The 20,757-nt window shown below is 38.9% G+C and overlaps 2 protein-coding genes and 1 long non-coding RNA gene across 3 annotated transcripts; 1 reads left to right on the top strand and 2 right to left on the bottom strand.

Moving 5' to 3' along the window:
• The first annotated feature begins 944 nt into the window (after positions 1-944).
• LOC307162272 lies at positions 945-5,003 on the top strand. The gene is made up of 4 exons (XR_013821891.1): positions 945-1,051; positions 1,898-1,969; positions 3,099-3,135; positions 4,895-5,003. It is a non-coding gene; the product is annotated as an uncharacterized lncRNA (long non-coding RNA).
• A 4,738-nt stretch (positions 5,004-9,741) lies between these two features.
• Positions 9,742-12,706, bottom strand: LOC307161641 (uncharacterized protein). Its single transcript, XM_079876507.1, has 7 exons — positions 12,516-12,706; positions 12,315-12,432; positions 12,109-12,200; positions 11,884-11,998; positions 10,813-11,085; positions 10,517-10,693; positions 9,742-10,423 (listed from the first exon to the last, which is right to left on the bottom strand). The coding sequence occupies exons 1-7, from the start codon at positions 12,645-12,647 to the stop codon at positions 10,227-10,229; spliced, it is 1,104 nt and encodes a 367-aa protein (XP_079732633.1). The 5' UTR covers positions 12,648-12,706; the 3' UTR covers positions 9,742-10,226.
• Positions 12,707-12,710: 4 nt separating this feature from the next.
• LOC307161309 (uncharacterized protein) lies at positions 12,711-16,524 on the bottom strand (the record flags this gene model as incomplete). The annotated part of the gene is made up of 7 exons (XM_079875936.1): positions 12,711-12,860; positions 12,964-13,057; positions 13,140-13,318; positions 13,953-14,185; positions 14,693-14,794; positions 15,357-15,734; positions 16,257-16,524. 7 exons carry the CDS (start codon positions 16,522-16,524, stop codon positions 12,711-12,713), a joined length of 1,404 nt encoding a protein of 467 aa, XP_079732062.1.
• Between the last annotated feature and the right edge of the window lie 4,233 nt (positions 16,525-20,757).

Below are 20,757 nucleotides of genomic sequence, written 5' to 3' on the forward strand. Positions count from 1 at the left end.
AATTGTGGCCTCCATGAGAAAGGCCTACAATTTTATATTGATCAAAGAAGGTAGGATTTGTGTCATTTAAGTCATGACAGTTTTAAACTGGGTTTTTTCATGATGGGGAAATATTGAAAATTAACATACACATACAATATTGTAGGGAACTCCACAACAACATTGCCAGAGCCTCAGGCCCAGCATCAGGCCCAGCCCGAGCCCCAGCATCAGGACCAGCCCCAGCATCAGGACCAGCCCATGCCCCAGCATCAGGCCCAGCCAGAGCCCCAGCATCAGGCCCAGCCAGAGCCCCAGCATCAGGACCAGCCCATGCCCCAGCATCAGGCCCAGCCAGAACCCCAGCATCAGGCCCAGCCAGAACCCCAGCATCAGGACCAGCCAGAACCCCAGCATCAGGACCAGCCAGAGCCCCAGCATCAGGCCCAGCCAGAGCCCCAGCATCAGGCCCAGCCAGAACCCCAGCATCAGGCCCAGCCAGAGCCCCAGCATCAGGCCCAGCCAGAACCCCAGCATCAGGACCAGCCAGAGCCCCAGCATCAGGCCCAGCCAGAGCCCCAGCATCAGGACCAGCCCCAGCATCAGGACCAGCCCATGCCCCAGCATCAGGCCCAGCCAGAGCCCCAGCATCAGGCCCAGCCAGAACCCCAGCATCAGGACCAGCTCGAGCCCCAGCATCAGGCCCAGCCAGAACCCCAGCATCAGGCCCAGCCAGAACCCCAGCATCAGGCCCAGCCAGAACCCCAGCATCAGGACCAGCTCGAGCCCCAGCATCAGGCCCAGCCAGAACCCCAGCATCAGGCCCAGCCAGAGCCCCAGCATCAGGCCCAGCCAGAACCCCAACATCAGGCCCAGCCCCAGCATCAGGCCCAGCCAGAGCCCCAGCATCAGGCCCAGCCAGAACCCCAACATCAGGCCCAGCCCCAGCATCAGGCCCAGCCCAAAACCCAGCATCAGGCCCAGGAAAAGGAGACATTTTATCTTTTAGATTTATACCCTGTCTCTCTCCCTGTGACGGAACAACGCCCCCCACCAAAAAAAAGAAGAAAGTGTAAGTGAACTTTGGTCTTAGCACACTATGTATGAATTTCCCCTTTTTGTAATCATGATTCATGAAATACAGAAATCTTCAGGTGAATTTAAGTCCAATCGATTAGTTAATAGTGAGTAATTTTTAGTGGCCAGCCTGATACACAAAGGAATTTGTCCTTGCATACATACCTTTCAGTACTGAACACACACTCTAGGAGTAGAGTAATGAGCAATACACACATAAGTAGAGATGAATACAAATACACACACACATATCACACACATCAGTGGGCAGCCCAGATAGCTTATTCCCCACGTACCACTGTTCACAAGTCTGCTTCAATAACCTTTCGACTAGGCAGTAGGATAATTAGGTTACATTTCGGCTATGAAGTCACTGAATTTGATGGCTAAAGGGCCGTTCATTCCAGGAACAATAACTATATACGTATAACCATAACGATAAAAGCCTCCAGACTGACCAAGGATATGCAAAGTCTCACCTTGTGTTAATAAATATGGTTAAAATTTGATGGGTTCTTATTGGCTGTTAGCTTTTTATCGTTCTCAAAATCGCTTTAAAAGTGATTCCCAACAATATTGTTCTCCATGTCATTTTCGTTATAGTTTATCATATTAACGAGAACTATATATTTCTTAAAGTTATCGTTCTTGGTGTGAATGGCCTTTAATATATGTATTCTTTAGTTATTTAGCTGTTTTTTCTGATGTTTTCAAAGTTCAAGGACAATGGTTACTGTTGTTCCCCAGGTTTTGTGAAACTTAGTTAAGAATTTGTTTGTTTCATTTTAAGTTTTTTTTGTCATTTATGGTTAATTATTATTATTATTTTTTGTCATTTAAGGTTGCCGGAAATGTAGTAGACAACAAGTTTTCCGATATGAATCCATAACAGGAAGAAGGATACATAAGGTAAGTTTAGAAATATATTTTTCACTAGGCTGTCTGATCATCTCTCCATTGTATGTGGCTTATCTGGCATTTCACATATCACAAAATACTGACCATTGAAGCAAGTGGTAATTTGAGCCCATTTAAGGGTATTTTAGAGTAACTGCTGTGCTTTTTACATTATCTTCATATTTTAAACAGACTTAGACAAGTCTTGAGTTGGAAAAACATATTTTTAATGAGTCCATTTTTATAGTAGACATCGTCATTGCAATTGACCGTTCACAAAGTTCCGCCTCCCTTAGTTATTGTTGCTATGCCCGACAAGCTATGTTCCTACTCAGTGAAAAATACATTGTGGAGCAGAGAGGAGACTGACAACAGACCAGCTTACTTTTCAGTTACTTTTGATATTAAACAAAGTCTCGCCTTTCAAATTTGGTCAAATGTACCAGTAAACAGTACAATGTAAACAGTAAATAACGTTTTGTGGTTCTTTAATGTGTCTGTCAGACTGCTGTAGAGCATCAGTTAAAGCTTCTTGTGAACCGATCATCTCTTCCTTCTAGTTCAGTTATAGCATCAATTAAACATGAATGAACATAAGAAGGAATGTTGTTTTAACCGCAGAAAAGCATCAGTACACTCCGTTTCTCAAGTTCAAATCCTGGCATGTTAATCTACTATCTCTCCTGACGGTGCTGTCAGGCAAAATGGCGGATGGCGAAATATGATTGGTCAGATCGCCTGTCAATCAAGCGCTGTTTGGGTCAATTGGACATTAACAACAAGGCAAAGCTAATGTAACAAAACAGAGCCACACCGGACAATATTTTTATGACATAATTATTAGCCGTCTAAAGCTCCAATATTATTATTACTGAATTAAATCTTTTTTTTTTTTTATAATTAGCATATGAATTCAGAATACTTTCAAACATACAGTATATACATTCAACACAATGTGATGATCCTGAGAAATGATAGGCTATTGCGAATCCCATGAGGTATATAAATTCATATTCCTTATCCTTCTATTTTATGCAGGGTTGGAATTTAATGACGGCCCTACTGAAGGCAAAGTGGCCTTGTCACAAAAGTTATGACATTATAAACCTGATTATTATATGTATGTGTCTTTCTGTAGGGAAAAGAAGAAGTTAAGGTCAAATGGTTACCTTGCTCTGCATGGTAAGTACTGCTTTATATTGGTTAAAATTGCCTTTATACATCTCCTTTCTGTTTCCACTTTTAACCTTCTCATAGGTGGTGGATAACGGTTGGAATGTATATTGTAGCACACAAAAGTTTGAATGTACAGGTGGTCTCAAAGTTTTGCAACCAACAAGCAGTGTTGAGAGAATTGTCATGTCCACTAGGTTTTAAAGGGTTAGTTCACCCCAAAATCAAAATGATCTCAGTTTTTACTCACCCGCGTGTTGTTCTTACCCCGTAAGACTTCCATTTATCATCGCATCACAAAATATTATATTTATGATGGAATCTGAGCGCTGGATAAATTCCCCATTGACTTCCAAGGGGCTTAACTTTGCTCGATCAGAAAACGTATTAAGACATCGTTTAAAATAGTCCAAATGACTCCAGTCGCTCAACCATCCATTTATCAAGCGACGAGAATACTTTTCCTCGCCAAAAACAAACAAAAATTGCGAATTTATTCCAATATCCATTTACTTGTGTTCTGCTTCAAAGCTGTTTACGTAGTCTAACTGCGCAGAGCTTTGAGGTTCTACGTCACCACGCAGGCTCACTATTGGCCAACGCAGGTCACGCGTATGCCGTAGAACCCAGAAGCTTGCGCAGATAGACTATGTAAACAGCTTAGTTGAATCGAGCAAGTTTAAGCCCCTTGGAAGTCAATGGAAGACTTATCCAGCGCTCAGATTCCATCATAAATATAATATTTTGTGATGCGATGATAAATGGAGGTCTTACAGGGTTAGAACAACGCGCGGGTAAGTAAATACTGAGATCATTTTGATTTTTGGGTGAACTAACCCTTTAAGTACAGAGTCAATGCAGCCTTATACCTGGAGATTTTAGAGGATGGTTGCATCTGCTGACAAGCTTTATGTACATGTTGATTACCTTTTCCACCAGGACTCTGCCCTTGCTACAGTGCCAAAACTGCTTGTTACTGGTTTGCTTAGCATGGTATTGCTGTGCTTAACTCATCTCACCTTAACACCATAGAGAGAACAATGATAGATACCAAACCCAACATTACAGACAATCTCAAAGTCACTATCAAAGCAACCTGGCCTTCCATAACACCTCAGCAATGCCATACACTGATGGCCTCCATGCCACACCACACTGATGCAGTAATTTGTGCAAAAGCAGCCAGACCAAGTATTGAGTCAGATTCGTTCGTTTATTTTCAAAAGGTCAACATATCTGTATTCCTCTTTATTCTTATATTTTGAGATGATGATTTTTGGTTTTCATGAGCTGTAAGCTTTAATCATATAAAAAATGGCTTGAAATATTGCACAATACTGTAATTTTGGAGACCCACCTGTATTTTAATTAGACTATTGGTTACACTGTTGGTATAGGATGGATTAAATGCAGTGTCAAATATTGTCTACAGGATTTAGCCACTTGCTCTTTTCAGTACCATACCTGATGCCATGAATAATTGCCCCTGTGTGATTCTATGTAGGAAGTAGACATTCACCAATTTATTGGCAGAACATCAGTATCGACCAAGATGTTGACTGTTATCGGCTATTGGCTTGTTTACTTTCAATGACTTTATCGATGAGAGTGGCTGATGTTTATGTTACATTGCATCAAGCACTATATATATGTATATGTTTGTATAAAAACAATGAAATACAAGAGCGTACAATATTTATGCTGTGAAACTATTATGTTAAAATGGCTCCTCTGTTTTTCACTGATTTTGTGTTACTGATACTTACAGTGGAAAAATCTGGGAGGAGACATGGGAGCCGGCCTTCAAGTTTTCACCATGTCCCAAGACTGCCGATGTGTGACTTCACTCAGACAGTAATTGTCGAGTTCGCCTTTACGGGCCATCCTGGTTTTGGATGTTACGATTTATGTATACAAAGTTAATAAATTAAGTGTTTTCTTTATCAAATGATTTTTGTTCAAATAAAAGCAAAGTATACCTATATTTATGTTTATGTCTTTCCATTCATTTTGTGGGTTAGCCAATCACCTGAAATCTCTTCAACGTGTCAAATGATATATTGCAGTATGATGCACTCAAGGAAGGTGGGACATGTTTTCACTCATATTAATTGACACCCATTAAGAGGCAGTTGATTCCACCAGCTAAACCATACATTTTTGAATAAAGGGTAACTGAGGTAGGCAGGGGTGGAAAAACGAACAGGCTTACGAGGACAGAGGTCAAGAGGGTCCAGAAGCTTCTAAAAATGTGAAAGCATGGATTCTAATTCAGGAGGGTTTCTGAAGGCTTTTTTAAAAGGCAAGTCACATGAAACATGCTGCTGCACTGTTGTCTACCATTGACTTTAATGCACTGAATGTGTGTGTGTAAGTCTTCACTGTCCCCCGGATGAGAAAAAGCAGAAGACAATTATATGTGTTTTGTGTGTGTGTAAATATATATATATATATACTTTTACTTTTAATGTTATTATTTCAGGCTATAGGGACCAGGGAAGTTGGGTTTCTTTGTTGTTTATTTATGTTTAAAACTATAACGCTATCTTTTCAACATTTATTTAAATGTTATCATGGTATTAATTTATTTATTTTAATATTGTTTCGGTTTTATTATCGGTGAAATATTACAGTATGCTGTAATACCATAGACTGTGTGTAATACAGAACATTACGAGACGCATTCAAAGGCCATATCCCACAATGCAATGCGGGAATTCATTCACAAAATCGGACAGCGATCAGCTGATATAATCATTGTTTTTGTCACCAACAACAACGTTGCTCAGCTCTGCTGCTCCAGTAAGTTATGCACCTTTTTTTTTTTTTTTTTTTTATCAGCTGAAGAGACTCCGGAAGTGACGTTGTATGTACCGTTCGGCGGATAAGAAGATAAAAAATACACAATGTTCGTAATATTATGTTTTTGTCTAACGTTGTATTTGTGGATTCAAACAATAAAGATAATAATAAAATACAGTTTCATGTATTTGTATGTATTGTACACACGTGCTCGGTTGGCCGGCGGCGGCAGACAGCAGAAACACAGGAGTCGAACATGTCCACCCACCCAGCCCGGAAAACTACAAGTGCACACACTTTGTAACAGCTTCTGTGACGAGTCTCTATTGGGAGTTGTAGTTTTTAAGTATATTGGTATACTTCTCATACTTATAAGTGTAAAATTTTGGATACACCCTGCCTGAGGTTTATTGGGATGGGAAACACACTGGTTTCCTCAGATTTTAAAAATTGAATCGTTAAATAGGTGAAAATAGCTTCTTCTTTTTTTTACCATATTTGACAGTTCTTACAGTGGGTAAACTTTGGTGACCATACCTACATGACAGCATAGGTCCAGAGCTTTTTATAACTGCTGGTCTTATGTTTTTATCACCTTCTGTTGCTAAATGACAAGCCTTTAAAGATGGACTGGGTTCAAGGTTTAGTATTTAAAGCAGGAGTAATGTATCCTCTTTAGACATGTTACTCTCCTGGTTGAGACCTTTCCAACAATGTGTTAGTCCTCTGACAACTTTTTAATTATTACATATCATGGTTTGCAGGGGAGCGTGCCTGTTCCCACAGCCCTGTGTTGCCAGAGCCCTATATTCCAACAGCCCTTTATTCCCACAGCCCTATATTACCACAGCCTTATGTTCCCACAGTTATGTTCCTACTGTATGTTCTATCATTTCCAAGGTTTTTTTTCTTTAACCTTAATCCAATAACCTAACCTTAACAGCCCTATGTTCCATCATTTCCAAGTTTTTTTTCTTTAACCCTAACCCTAATTCTAACCATAACCCTAACCTGACCCTAACAGCCATATGTTCCATCATTTCCAAGGTTTTTTTCTTTAACCCTAACCCTAATCCTAACCATAACCCTAACAGCCCTATGTTCCATCATTTCCAAGTTTTTTTTCTTTAACCCTAACCCTAATTCTAACCATAATACTAACCTGACCCTAACAGCCCTATGTTCCATCATTTCCAGGGTTTTTTCTTTAACCCTAACCATAACCCTAACCTGACCCTAACAGCCCTATGTTCCATCATTTCCAGGGTTTTTTCTTTAACCCTAACCATAACCCTAACCTGACCCTAACAGCCTTATGTTCCATCATTTCCAAGGTTTTTTTCTTTAACCCTAACCCTAATTCTAACCATAACCCTAACAGCACTTTGTTCCATCATTGCCAAGGTTTTTTGATTTACTGTGAGTGTTTGTTCTAAATGATAACACCTAATTTCAACACAGGCCTTCCAGTCAAAGGTATTGTCCATATACACACCAAAGTGCCAATAGGAGCAGAGCTGATGGATTGGTTCATCGTTTATGACCTCTGATATCTGACCCATGTCATGACTCCTTCATCAGCTTGTTTTTGGTTGAATGAGATATGAGTTGTGTCTGTGTGTAGTAGGCTGAGGAAGAAGTGTGCTAAAAATGCCAAAACACATGTTGTATATGTACACTAACCCCTAAATTGATACTATTTCAAAAAAGTAATTAATTTAAAACAACTAATAATGCAGTGTGATTTTAAATCAAACTAAGTCCCACATGTGTGGAAACATAAATGTGTGAAAAAAAGTTTTCTTTTTTTCTTTAAAAAGTTTTCTTTTTTTCTTTAGTTTCTGCTATAAACATTCATCAACTACAAAATTTGAAAATGGGCTTTTTGGAATGCATGAAAAAAAAAATATATATATATATATGTAAGAGGGGCTGTGGAACATAAGAGGAAGCTCTCTTGTAAATGGGTTCAACGTAGTAATGCAGGCATAAATGGACATATGGGACTTGACTTCTTTTATTATCTGAGGTCATCTCGTGTAACACATGACAGTCATGCTCTCTTCATCTGCACACACTTTTTCTGCGCACATCCCTTTTTTTTTACACACTAACTGCGCATGTCAGCGCGCCAATTCTCCATAGAGTCTATACGTAATCATAACGTAAACAGCAACACACATGAACAGCAAATCACATTACCCAATTTACATACAAAATAAATCTCAAAATAGTTGTTTTGTTTGTTTTTCACAACAGTACAAGTAAAAACAAATGCAAATTAGTCAAACAAGCCATTAGGCTGTATTTCTAAACACTCAATTGTAGGTTTTGTATAGTATTTATAACCCAAATCAAAGTGCTTTGGTCAGGAAATGTAGTTATTAAAGCAAATCTTAATTCAACAACATTTTCCTATTAAACATCCAAAATCAGAAAAAAATGATTTATGTGTCTATAATAACCACTATAGGGTCCATAATTAAGTCACATTTTCAAATTTTGTTTCAGTTTTTGCATTTGTTGAACCTCTATGTAGTTTCACTGCACATGAGAAGTAGCTGAACAAGTCCTGTCAAGGATGCTTTAAGAGACCATCTGTAGCAGGAGCTGATGCAATAGTCCATGAATGTTTGTGTGTCCATGTAAAACTGTCTGAAAACTCAGATTAGCCACAGCAGATGACATCAGTGGAATTATGTTTATTATTATTATTACAATACACATATTTACACGTGAACATATGGAAATTTAACATGAATAAGGACATGTTCCACCTTCCTGCAAAAGTTTTGTTCTACCATAAACAGAAGAGGACTATTGGAAAAACAGTTAGTTAAATTAATTTCAGTTTCTATAACTACATTCAATATTATTGTTGTAATGTCACATGTAGATATAATGACCATTATTCAAGCATATCTAACTTACAAACAGTATTTCCTCCATGTTTATTTGACCGTGGTGGCTCCCCACGGCAACATTTCTGCTCCTCAGAAATAGGGCTGCATTGTTAGAGTGCATATCGGAGAATAGGGCTGACACATGCTTCACACCGCGAGCGGGCACAGGAGGAAATAAAGAGACGCTGTCCGGATGATAAGCCAGTTGAGATTGTGTGTGTACGTCCTTGAGAACCTATAACTTGCGTTGTCAAAAAACTAAAAAGGAAACACTGACAAATATAATGGCGCTTTTCCACTGCTAGTACGGTATGTTTTGGTTCGATTCGGCCCGGTACAGTTCGGCTCGCTTTGCTTTTCCACTGCGTAGTACGACTGTGATCGACACGGCGCGTTTCGAGTTCAGTTTAGCTCAGTTGCTTTTCCACTGCACTAGTAGCTCTTTAAGGACCGCGCCGCCTCTACCGATGATGTCATCGTAAACGCGACACATTACAAACGCACAACCATAGACAGTAAAAGAAATGGACACAGCGACCCCATTGGATTCAACGGAGACACGGGCTGTTTCTCAATTCCAAGAACGCAGAGAACGGACTTGTGTTCTCGTGGAGACCGGTCTTGCCAAGCTTCCTTGGAAGAACGAACTCGGAACCGGCCGCAATGACTTCTGGGACACCAGGCGAGTACTAGCTCAAGTCTGCATTCGATGCATCCTCGGTATCAAGAACACATCCGGGTTCTTTCATGCGTCCTCTGTACTTGCGTTCTTGAGAATTGGGTCTGAACTTCGACGGTTATGATGACGTAAAACGAGAACACAAGGACGCAAGATCGCTGAAGAACGCATACTGAGAAACACCCAAAGGGTACCTTCAAAATAATACAAATCCCTGCCCCCCTGCGCACAACACAGGATCATTGAAGCCTATCGAGGGGATTATATTCTTGATTTCGGCATGTGGATGTTTATAACTGCAAGACGGAACAACGTGTTTCAAATGAGACGGATGGCAGCAAAACAAAATACTGCTAAATAAAGTAAGTAGTTTAAAATAGCGGTGGCTGTTACTGGCTATTTTAATGGTGTCTCGTGTCGCAAATACAGTGACTCTGGTAGTGACGATTCTTTCTGACCAACCAGTGATCTGCAGTGTGTTCACGTCATGTTTAGTACCAGTTTGGCACGCTTGGAACCTCAACAGACCAGGTACCATTTAAAGCGAGCCGTACTGTCCCGTTCCATGCAGTGAAAATGTGCCACAAGCGTCCTGTACTGAACCGATCCGTACCGTTATCTGCAGTGGAAATGTGTCAAAGCGCACCGTAGAAAACTGAACCGTACCGTACTATGCAGTGGAAAAGCGCCATAAGAAATCAAGACAAAGGAGCTCCTCAAAATCCGTCGTCTGACAGTTCAGAATCACTGTCGTATCCATCCCAATCATTCTGGAAGTCCACACTTGTTCCAGTCAAAACTTGAGCATAACAGTCTCTTGCATGCTTCATCATTCTGGTGACTTCTTGCTTTTTTCTCAAAGTTAAGCTGAGGAAACCCTTAACCCCTTCTTCATTTAGAGCCCACAGCTCACCTTATGGGAGTAAAACAAAAAATTATCAAAAAATAAAAAATACAATGTACAGTATAGTATTACACGTTTACAACACATTACTTAAATACGTACTTTTCAGTGCCTCACTGGAAAGCTGGCATGACATCTCCTTGAGTGTGTCTGCACGAGTGGAAAGAGATTTCCAATGCTTTGCCATCTCAGAAAGGACAATCTTCTTCTCCTCCTCAAGCCTCCTTATTGCCATCACAACATCAAATGCCTTCCTCTTGGTTTTCAAATCTACAGTGTCTGGGATACAGTTGTGGAACATAGGTCAATTGTGTTTCTGAGACAATTTGGGAAAAGGAATACATTTTTTTTGCTACTATGCATATCGTACAAAATTGTCAACAGATTTCTGTACATACCACCATGTGAAAGTTGCCATGGCCAAACTGTCTCATCAGAGAGAATGTTGTCAAAGACGATTCTTTCTGTATCTGGAACCATACTGTTGTATTTTTCAACAACAGAGCTAAGAATGGCCTTCTCCTCTCTAATTTTGCGCCGAATCCGGGCCCGACCTTTGCTGCCATCGGTGTCTTTGTAAAGGCGCTGGGACCTTCTTTTAATGCTGGCCACTAGCACCTCCATTCGACTGGTCACCGCATCAAGATCGGCATTCTGTTGGGATGTTGTTGCTGAGAAGAAATGAAGTGTAAACATTTCACTTACATTATTATGGCAGTAACTAAAATGAGCTAAGTCTCAATGTAACACTGAATGTCATAACGATTATCCTTCTTTGTAAAAAAAAATCTCCTTGAGGAAGGACAGGTGAGTCTCAAAAATAATTTCGTATGTCTTTGCGTGTATAAGAAGTATGGGTAACACTTTATTTTGATAGTCCACTTTAGATATTCTACTAACTATAAGTAACTTTGCAACTACAAGTCAACTAACTGTCATTAGAGTATTAGTAGAGTGTCTGCTTAATATCTGCTAACACTTTGTTTCGTTGGTCCCCTAACAGACATTCCACTGACTATAAATTACTTGGCAACTACAAGTCAACTTATTCTCCTAACCCGAACCCTAACACCTAACCATAACCTACAGACTACCAACTGTCTACTAGAGTCTATTAATACTCTAATGAGAGTTAGTTGACATGTAGTTGAAAAGTTACTTATAGTTAGTAGAATGTCTAAAGTGGACTATCGAAATAAAGTGTAACCGAAGTATGTAACAGAGTACACCAAAGAAAATGACAACGTAGCCAAGATGGGATCCGCTAACAGCAAGAAATGTCCGATGTTCCAACTTATGGACTGTGCACTATTCAGGTATTTTCAGGGCACTCTGTTTTGACATGATTTCCAGTGTGTACATACTAAAATTAGTGTATGTATGATTTAATTTTAAAACAGTAATTACTTGCAGAAGAATGTCTCCCATTATTATGCAGAACTGAGACATTTAAGCATGTAAACTCTCACCTTCTGCCCACTCCTTAATATCAGTGACCCAGCCCTCAACTTCAACCTGTGTCACTGCCAGTTGCGTTCTCATGCTTTCCAGGTCTAGACATTGGCTTTCCAGGCGTTTTGTGGCCTTCAAATAAACAAAAAAAAAAGGAAACGAAAGAAGAAAAATGTTATACCTACAAAATTATACAATAGAAGGTATTTACAATAAAAGAAAAAAACAATATTCATCTCTACCTTCTGATATCGGCAGGCAAGTGAGGAAGCCAAGTTCTTAAACTTTTGCTGATTCCAGCGCATTGCCATCAGTGTGAGCATGTCTGTACGTCCTGGAAAAAAGAAAAAAAAAATACACTAATCTGTGTTGTACCACATGTCCCTCACTGGCTAAAATTTTCTTGTAGCACTTTCAATCTAAGTAGTGCAGTGTGTGGTTACCTTACCTGCTTTGGACATGTGTTTTGTGGTCACAGCAATCCTAGAGAGGAAGGCGTTACACTGCTCAACCTCCTCCCCAAGTGTCAATCCGGCCCCTTGCTGGTAAGCTCCACTCCATTTAACCTATTAAAGAAAATACTTAAAAGCTGTCAGCATATCTTTGCAGGTGTTCAGGGACAGTCAATGACATAGTAATGTTTTCTTACCTCGCATTTAAAATCATGGGCTTTGGCATGAAACACTGAGAGGAACGGTTTCATGCCAAGAAGGTGCTGGAGCTCCGGGCAGCTTTTTGCCACTTTGTTGAGGTAGGGCCAATATTTGCAGGTCACATCCATGGCAAAAAAGCTTATTGGCTTATTTGCCAGCTTGTTCTGCAGGTAGAGGGGATAAGCAAAGATTTACCCCCTAAACATGTTGAGAGCACCGAGAAAAACTCCATGACGACAGACCGCAAGCTCAAGTCCCTCCTCATCAATTTTACTTGAGGATCTTGAGGATGTTTCCCTGGCAGCTGACCACTCCCCTCCACAGACACCTCTTCCAGAGACCTACAACATGGAAAAAGGTTGATATAGTCAGGACTCACCCAAGCAATGTCCATTGTAAAATGTTATTGGTAGTGTTTTTAGAAATATTATACAACAAGTTTACATGGTTGGTGGTCGAATGGATGTAATCCACAAATCTCTCTACTTCTTCATCTTTTGCAATGAAGATGTCTTTAAACAAGGCTTGTTCTTCAGATCTAAATGAAAGAAAGGTACACATTGAACTTCAATATGACACAGCAAACACAACACTGCAAATTACACACATTTCGTAAGTACCTTGCTGCATTCTTAAAGCGGTAGTGCTTGCGATTTCCATCCACAGAAACAGCAAGCATGTCTGGGGTGCATGCAGGACAGACAAAATAATCCTCTCTGCAGATCTTCTCCACCTCAAATCTAACAGCCTCCCACTCCAAAAAGCTTTTTCTGAAGCTGTCTGCTGTGATCTTCCCAGTCTGTTTCAGAAGAGTAAAACATGTCAACATAATTCACAGTATTTTATCAAAACATGATGCTCAACATTGATACATTTAAAAAAAAATTGTACTATTTTCATTGCTTCTCCTGGTGGATATTAAAAAAGTGAACTTGCATTGAAGAAAAAAGTGAGGGAAATAAAATTATGTCCAGTGCACGCTGTTGTACAAATGCATAAACTATATAAACTAAAAGCATTGGGACACCTGGGGCCTTATTACAGAAACGTCCTAACTCTGTTAAATCATAACATCCATCCATCTATCAACTAAAGTTAATAAGGTCAAAGGTGATGTCAAATCCTCCAGCATCGAGCCTCCACAGGCAGCCGCTCAGCCCAGTGCATCATGGGAAATCTTTTGGCTCTTTGTATGTCATGGACAGAAAACATCATGACCAAAGTTTGGTTTTCGATTTTTAACTGAATGGTACTTTTTACAAAGACTTTGGATCTTAGATAATATTCTATCAATGTATCGAGTATAGCTAAATTACTGATTTGATATTATCAACATGCTCCAATTACAATAATCAATGTGTTCATAATTGTCATTCTGCGATTCACGTCAATACTAGTACTAGTTGTTAGTGATTCCCACCACTAATACTCACACGGCCAAAGCGGACAGTTTGTTGATCAAGCATTCTTAAAAACGCTTGGCAGGACAGTCCTGGTGCTGCCATCTTCAACTCTTCATATGAACAAAACACATCTGTAGAGTACACTGTGGAAAAGTGAAGGGTAGCCGGCCAGTAGTCATTGCGGACCAAGTCATCCACTCCAGCGCTCCAAGTGGCTTTGCATGCCTCACATTTCATCTCAGGCATACTGAGATCATATCTTCCTGGAAAAATAAAGAACACATTGTATTATGCATAAATCTGACAAATGCACTGGGAACTAAAGGGTCCCCCCCGCATGTCCCGACACAAAAGACTGCAGTGCGTGACAGGTTTTGAAAGCTCTATGCAGGACTGGCCCGGATGAGACAGGTGTATTTGCTGGTGCGGGAGGAACAGATAATTCACTGCACTTCCGCAAATGAAATGTGCGTAAAACAACATATACAAATGAGAATGTAGTGTATGTAATTATAGTTCAGCTGGTTGTTCTGTTAGGCAGCAATTAAAAAAGGGGTTTAAGCAGCCTACTGACAGTGTTGTTTACGTGGTTTCAATTCTTTCCAGCTGTTCTATTGTTGAAGCTTGAAATTGAAAGCATGACAGAAGAAGAGGTCACCACTGGGCTACTTCAGATGTTTGTGAATATCTAAATAAACTTTGCCCAGAATGTGATATGGACGCTACAGCCACTTGATCTGAATGTTCCCTCAAGTTCATTTTATTCTTACCATTCATTGTAACCACAGCAACAACTTTTCCTGTGTTGACACTCAACGATCCCGTAGCACAACTACATATTTTCTCGGGCATCTCCAATGGCAAAATACACACTGAAAGACACATCATATGCAGGGATTAAAGACATGTATCATCCTATGTACTAACTGGGAAGTATTCTATTATCATAAAACAAAAAATCAATGATTTGAAAAGCAAAAAGATAGAAGGTCATTACTTGTGTTTCAGAGAAAGTACTCAAAAGATTCCTATGAAGCCTATTATACTGTGAAGTTATTTAAATAAACTGAGAATGAGACTAGGGCTGAGCATTATAACTGTGCTTTTTTTGACAGATAAAGCGATTACCATTTCCAATATGATTTTTGAATGTGAATGATTCAGTTCAATATTCCAAATGTCTCTTTAATCTCCGACTTAAGTTCACCAATCAGAATTGTTGTACCCTTCACGCACTACACACACCCACCAACCAGAAGTGGCACAGTCAAGGAGGATGAAGTGAATATAAAAGTCAAATGTCACAAATGTACCTATGCATGATTATTTGCAGATTATTATCATTAGGCAGTTGCGTTGGATCATATTGCAATTACAATTGCAAAAATTGTGCAGCGCTAAATGGTACACACAAAAAAAAGAAATACAGCTTACCACACTGGGAAAGAGCCCTCTCCACGACACAGGTTGTTGGAGGCAATGGCTGAAAGAATCCAGCTATTGTTGCATCCCTGTTGTGGAACACGTGGTTTCGGTGTATACTGACATCACAATCAGCACAGAAGAAGGGTTGTGGTCGGCAGTCACGACAACGGACAGAAGCTGGACTGCCACATTGTTGGCAGATCTGAGTTGTTGCATTTTGTTGTGCCACCATGGTATTCACCAGACAGGGTCTCTCCTTCTCCCACATGTCTGAGAGGAGACTTTTTCGAGTAGACCAGTCTGAGGAAGCTCGTGGTGGTGCTGGTGCCGTTTCCTGATCATCCAAGTCATCACCCTGTGAGTGGTTTAGCTCTTCAAGGAAAGTCTCTGTTAAAATAGTACATCATATTTAAAATCCATTTTCTACACCATCAAAGTGTGCAACATGTATGCTGTCAATTATTCTGTTGCAAAAATATGTAATTTACATTTTAATTATTAGAATCTATAAACAATAAACTAATAGAGACAAAATAAAGGACATGCCAACAGTGTTATGTGGACAGTAGTTAGTTATCTCAACGCTGCTGTCCAACATTCTAGTATGAGCACCTGTCTTACGGTGACTAGCTGTAGCAGAAAATAAAACCCAAATCAACCTTACACCATTACAATTCCATAGATTCTGACAAGCTCATTTTATTTCACAGAATGATACAAATTTTTATTGGCCCAATGTCGTTGTCTATACCACTTTGGATGAGTATGTAATAAAATATCATACAAGACACATGACACATTCATGTATTCAATCCCAGTGGTAAAACAATCTATATCTCCGTTTTAGATATATGTGGAAAACCACAGGAATTCTCATTTAAGTAATATGACTGAAAAAAGAAAACTGACCCGTTTTATTTCGAGATGATCTTGGTTTGTCATAGACAACATTTCCATCACTGTCTCTCTTCAGCCACCTGACAGATTGATGGCTAGTAGATGGTGGAGCCTTCTGGACAGGTTGATGGCTGGTGGATGGTGTTGCCTCCTGCTCTCCCTGCATCTTATTGATGAAACCTTCCAAGTTCTGGAGTTCATCATTTAATTTAGAATGACCAACAAGCTCATCAAGCTCCTTAAGGACCTGATCGACATCAGAATCATTTGGTTCACTCATGGTGAACAAGGACAAACAAGACAACACACTGACAACACAACAATAAAAGGAAGGGGAGGGGTGTCTAGGGGAAGAGCAAAAGAGCAAGAACAACAGAGAAACAGAGAGACGGACAACAATTAACTAGACAAACGTGGCTCTTAAAAGTGCCTTTGTTTTTGCTTTGTAATGAAGCTGGAGTTAAAGTAAATGATGAAGGGACTAGGGGACCTGTTGAGAAGGGGAAGAATATAAATTCAAATTTGAAGATCAGGCTACATACTACTACATAAATACTGAATAACTAAAAGGTTTAATAATTTGAGAAAATGTTGATCTCTAGTTTGCCCATGCTTTGGGATGTGATGGGGTGTGGGTGCTTATAGTAAATATTAGGCCAGAATAGACTAATCTTGACACTGAAGGCTGGCTGATATTGATACCAACCATTCAAAATGCCATTTTGGCTGATAACCAATACCATTTTATGATCTGTTTATGTTATTAATTATACTTTTGTACAAGGAAACACATTTTTTTAACTGGATCACTTCCTTTTCCCTGTGATTATTTTAATCAAAAACTTCCCTCAGCAGCCATAGTAGTTTAGAAAACTAGCTTTAATTAACACAGATTAAATTTTTTGCATGTCCATGCTTTCATTAGCACAGTTATAAGTTACACTACTATGTGTATAAATGGGCACAGAACAGGGGGCAAAGAGCAACACAACCGCAAGAATCCCAACGCAGACATACATTACAGCTAACACTTAAGTTAAGTTACAGTATGTCTCATTATGCCTACCTAATTAATCACATTTAACACAATTAATTATTAAATAACTAGCTGGCTAAATGGCTATTAGCTGGTTTTCTGTAGCAATCTTTATCTTCCCCTTTGATCGTAGTCGTACCTTAAGTTAACGTTAAATGATTGTATGCGACAAAAATTAACTTGAATTTAATTAGCTAACGTTAACTTTGCTAGCCTGCACATTTGGTGCAGAAAACTGTATGTTTATAATGTCTTATTCTATCATAATCGTCCTAAGAAATGGCCACCTTACAAAACTAAAGTTTCTAAACACAACTTATTGTCCTGATTCAACAGTTTTTGATGTGTAAATGTAAAAATGATAGACCCATGTATATTAATGTACCGCACTTACCGAGAGGAAAATCGCAATGAACTTTGGGATAACCCGGTGACGTCAGCGTAATTGTTTTAAAGGACTTAATAATAAACAAAAAAATTTATAAATAAACTGATTAATTGAACACAATCGTAGCATATTATGTTTATTAAAATAAAATAAAAAATCCGATAAAAATCTGTTATCCAGCATGTTAAAGGAGTAAACTCACCGCTGAATGCGGTTGCACTTGCACACCATGTGCGTTGTTAAACTCACCGCTGATGAACGCGCTAAACCTTTGACATCAGATTGCGAGGGTTTTTAAACATCAAAAACCAGTTGGAGAGCCAGATAAAAATGATCGGGGGTCCGCCATTTGACTCGTCCTGGCATAATTTAGATCGATCATTAAATTGAGTGTTGTTAAACTCACCGCTGAATGCGGTTGCACACCATGTGCGTTGTTAAACTCACCACTGATGAACGCGCTAAACCTTTGATATCAGATTGCGAGGGTTTTAAAACATCAAAAACCAGTTGGAGAGCCAGATAAAAATTATCTGGGGGCTGCCATTTGACTCGCCCTGGCATAGATCGTTTTTTTGTAGCCTATTCATTTTTATTTTTGTAGTATAGTCTTGTTGTAATGGCCGACAACATGTTGTGGTGTGCTTACCCAAGACGTCAAATTTCAACGTTGAACGTCCCCGGTTCAATCTATAGGACTACCCTGCTCGTTGAAAAATGACGCCAGGGTTCCTGGACCATGCGTCAGACATTTGACGTGTAGGGAGTGAGACTGTGTTGTTGTAGACTTCTAGAGAGCTGACTTATGTTTGACTGAATCGTTTGCTTTATTATTGTATAGCTTCTTATACCTTTTAGGCTACTTATACTTTTATAATGGCTATTATTGATCATTAAAACTTACATTTAACAAAAAAGGTTATGTCATTGTATTATATATATATATAAAACATATACAATATTTTATTATACATGTTGCCTACATTCTCTTCACTGTATGTATATATAATGAAATAAAATGACACAACCCTGTCTCTTTTTGCTAAATGTCAGTTTTAATGATCAATATTATAATGTTTTTTTATGTATCATATTTTTAAAATGAAAACAAAAAGAGTCAGGGTTGTGTTTTATATTTCGTGTTGTTATACATAGGCTATGAAGATAATCAATTGCGTTGCCTGAACCACATTTGTGTGGCCATTATGTTTAAGATTTTTTTAAATGAAAATGAAAAGAGGCAGAGTGGTGGTTTATAACATATTTAGTTTTATTGTAGCCTAAACATAAAGAGATAACCGGAGTAGCCAGAGCGAGCTGAGTGACGCTATCGAGTACGCCGCTGTTCCATTTGCAGAATTATTGGACTTGCGTCCTCAGGTCCTCGGGAGTTCGTTCTTCTGAGTCAAACTTGGCAAGTCCGAACTACCAAGGACGCAAGTTTGAAGTTTGCATACTTTGTATTGAGAAACGGCCATAGACATTCTTAATGAACTTTCAGTGACTTGAGGAGGGAGAGGGGGGATGAGTTGAAGTCAAACAAGGAGACAAGGAGATAAGTTTGGTCAGGGCAATGTTCTGTGCTCTGTCTTTGCTATCTGCTGTCCAGGGTGCATTTTATGGCTTTATTGCAGGGTGAGCTTTGTTTTAGCAGGAAAATCAGTCCTTACAGCCTTACAAAAGCTATCTGAACTCTGGAAATAAATAATTAAATTAATCTTTTTTCAGTTTGTGCAATATATTTTTACATGTGTTTTTAAATGTTTGATTCACGCTTATTATTTTTTGATCCGTGGCTGCAATACTTTAGGCGGGAAATTGATATCATACACATCTAAACATAACAGAGACTGGACCAAGAGTGAAGGCAAGGGTGAGGCTTGAATAACAAACTGAAACGAGCTACTAAAATGACACACAGCTGAAGCCAAAGAACTAATAATGACGTAACCATGGAAACTGAACATTGAACACAGAGGAAGTGCATGCATGTGAGGGCCAGAGAGGATGATGGTAAATGTAGTGACCATGACAACAACATAATGTAACATGTGGAACGCACATTTTGTAATTAATAATAAATATTTAACAGAAATGCCCATTTCTCTTGTGGATACAGGTAATATGCTTTACATTTATCACTACATCAAGTGTCAATAATTAGAATCAGACACAGATTAGTGGAACATTATTAAAGCGTAGAGCAGAATCAAACTAACTCAACATTACTGACGGATTGATGTGGAGATTCACACACATCAGTGTCTTTTTTATTTATTTATTTTATTATTATTGTATTTTGTTTAATGTGTTTATATTTTGTATGCTGCAGGGTTTCATTTTATGCTTTCTGCTCAATGTTTTATTGTACAGCACTTTGGTGCAACTCTGTTGCTTTTAAATGTGCTATAGAAATACATTTCTACTTGGCTTGACTTGGAATGAAACTGCAAATAAAGATGTAGTACATTACAAAATAAATACCTAGAGTACATTAAAAAAGTACAGCAGCAGATATAATCTCTTGAACAAATACATTATAATAAAGATCAGTGAAATGCTATGGCAGAGCTATATTTATACACTTCTGTAGAACATTACTGTTATACCTGTATTACTGAAGAGTACACTATGAATATAACATCACTCAATAATCCATCCATCTGAGTTTGATCATCATTCTGAATATGATCTGGATGAAGTCTGACATAAACATGATTTTCTCAGCTTTTTGCTCAATATGATTTTTTTATTTTTTATTAAACTTTCCCACATTCAAGTGTTGTTAAAAAGAAAAACTTTCTTTTGATATATTACATGTTCAGATATTCATACAACAAAATATTCTGTGGGCTGTGAAGCTTTAGTGAAAATGAGCAAAAACACTTGAGGGGAAAGAGTTATAAACACAGAGGGAACTTTAAAAATGAAAGCATCAGATATAAAGCGTTTTCAGATTACTTCAGTCGTCGTAGTTGAGCCGAACCGTTTGTGAAAGTTGGACTGGTTTTTCACTCAAACCACCATTGTTAGTTAATTGTGTCTTTAAGGTAATTACAGTTGCACACGTTGGATCAAATAGTTTGTCT

This window comes from Squalius cephalus (assembly GCF_949319135.1).
Source record: "Squalius cephalus genome assembly, chromosome: 7".
Classification (NCBI taxonomy): domain Eukaryota; kingdom Metazoa; phylum Chordata; class Actinopteri; order Cypriniformes; family Leuciscidae; genus Squalius; species Squalius cephalus.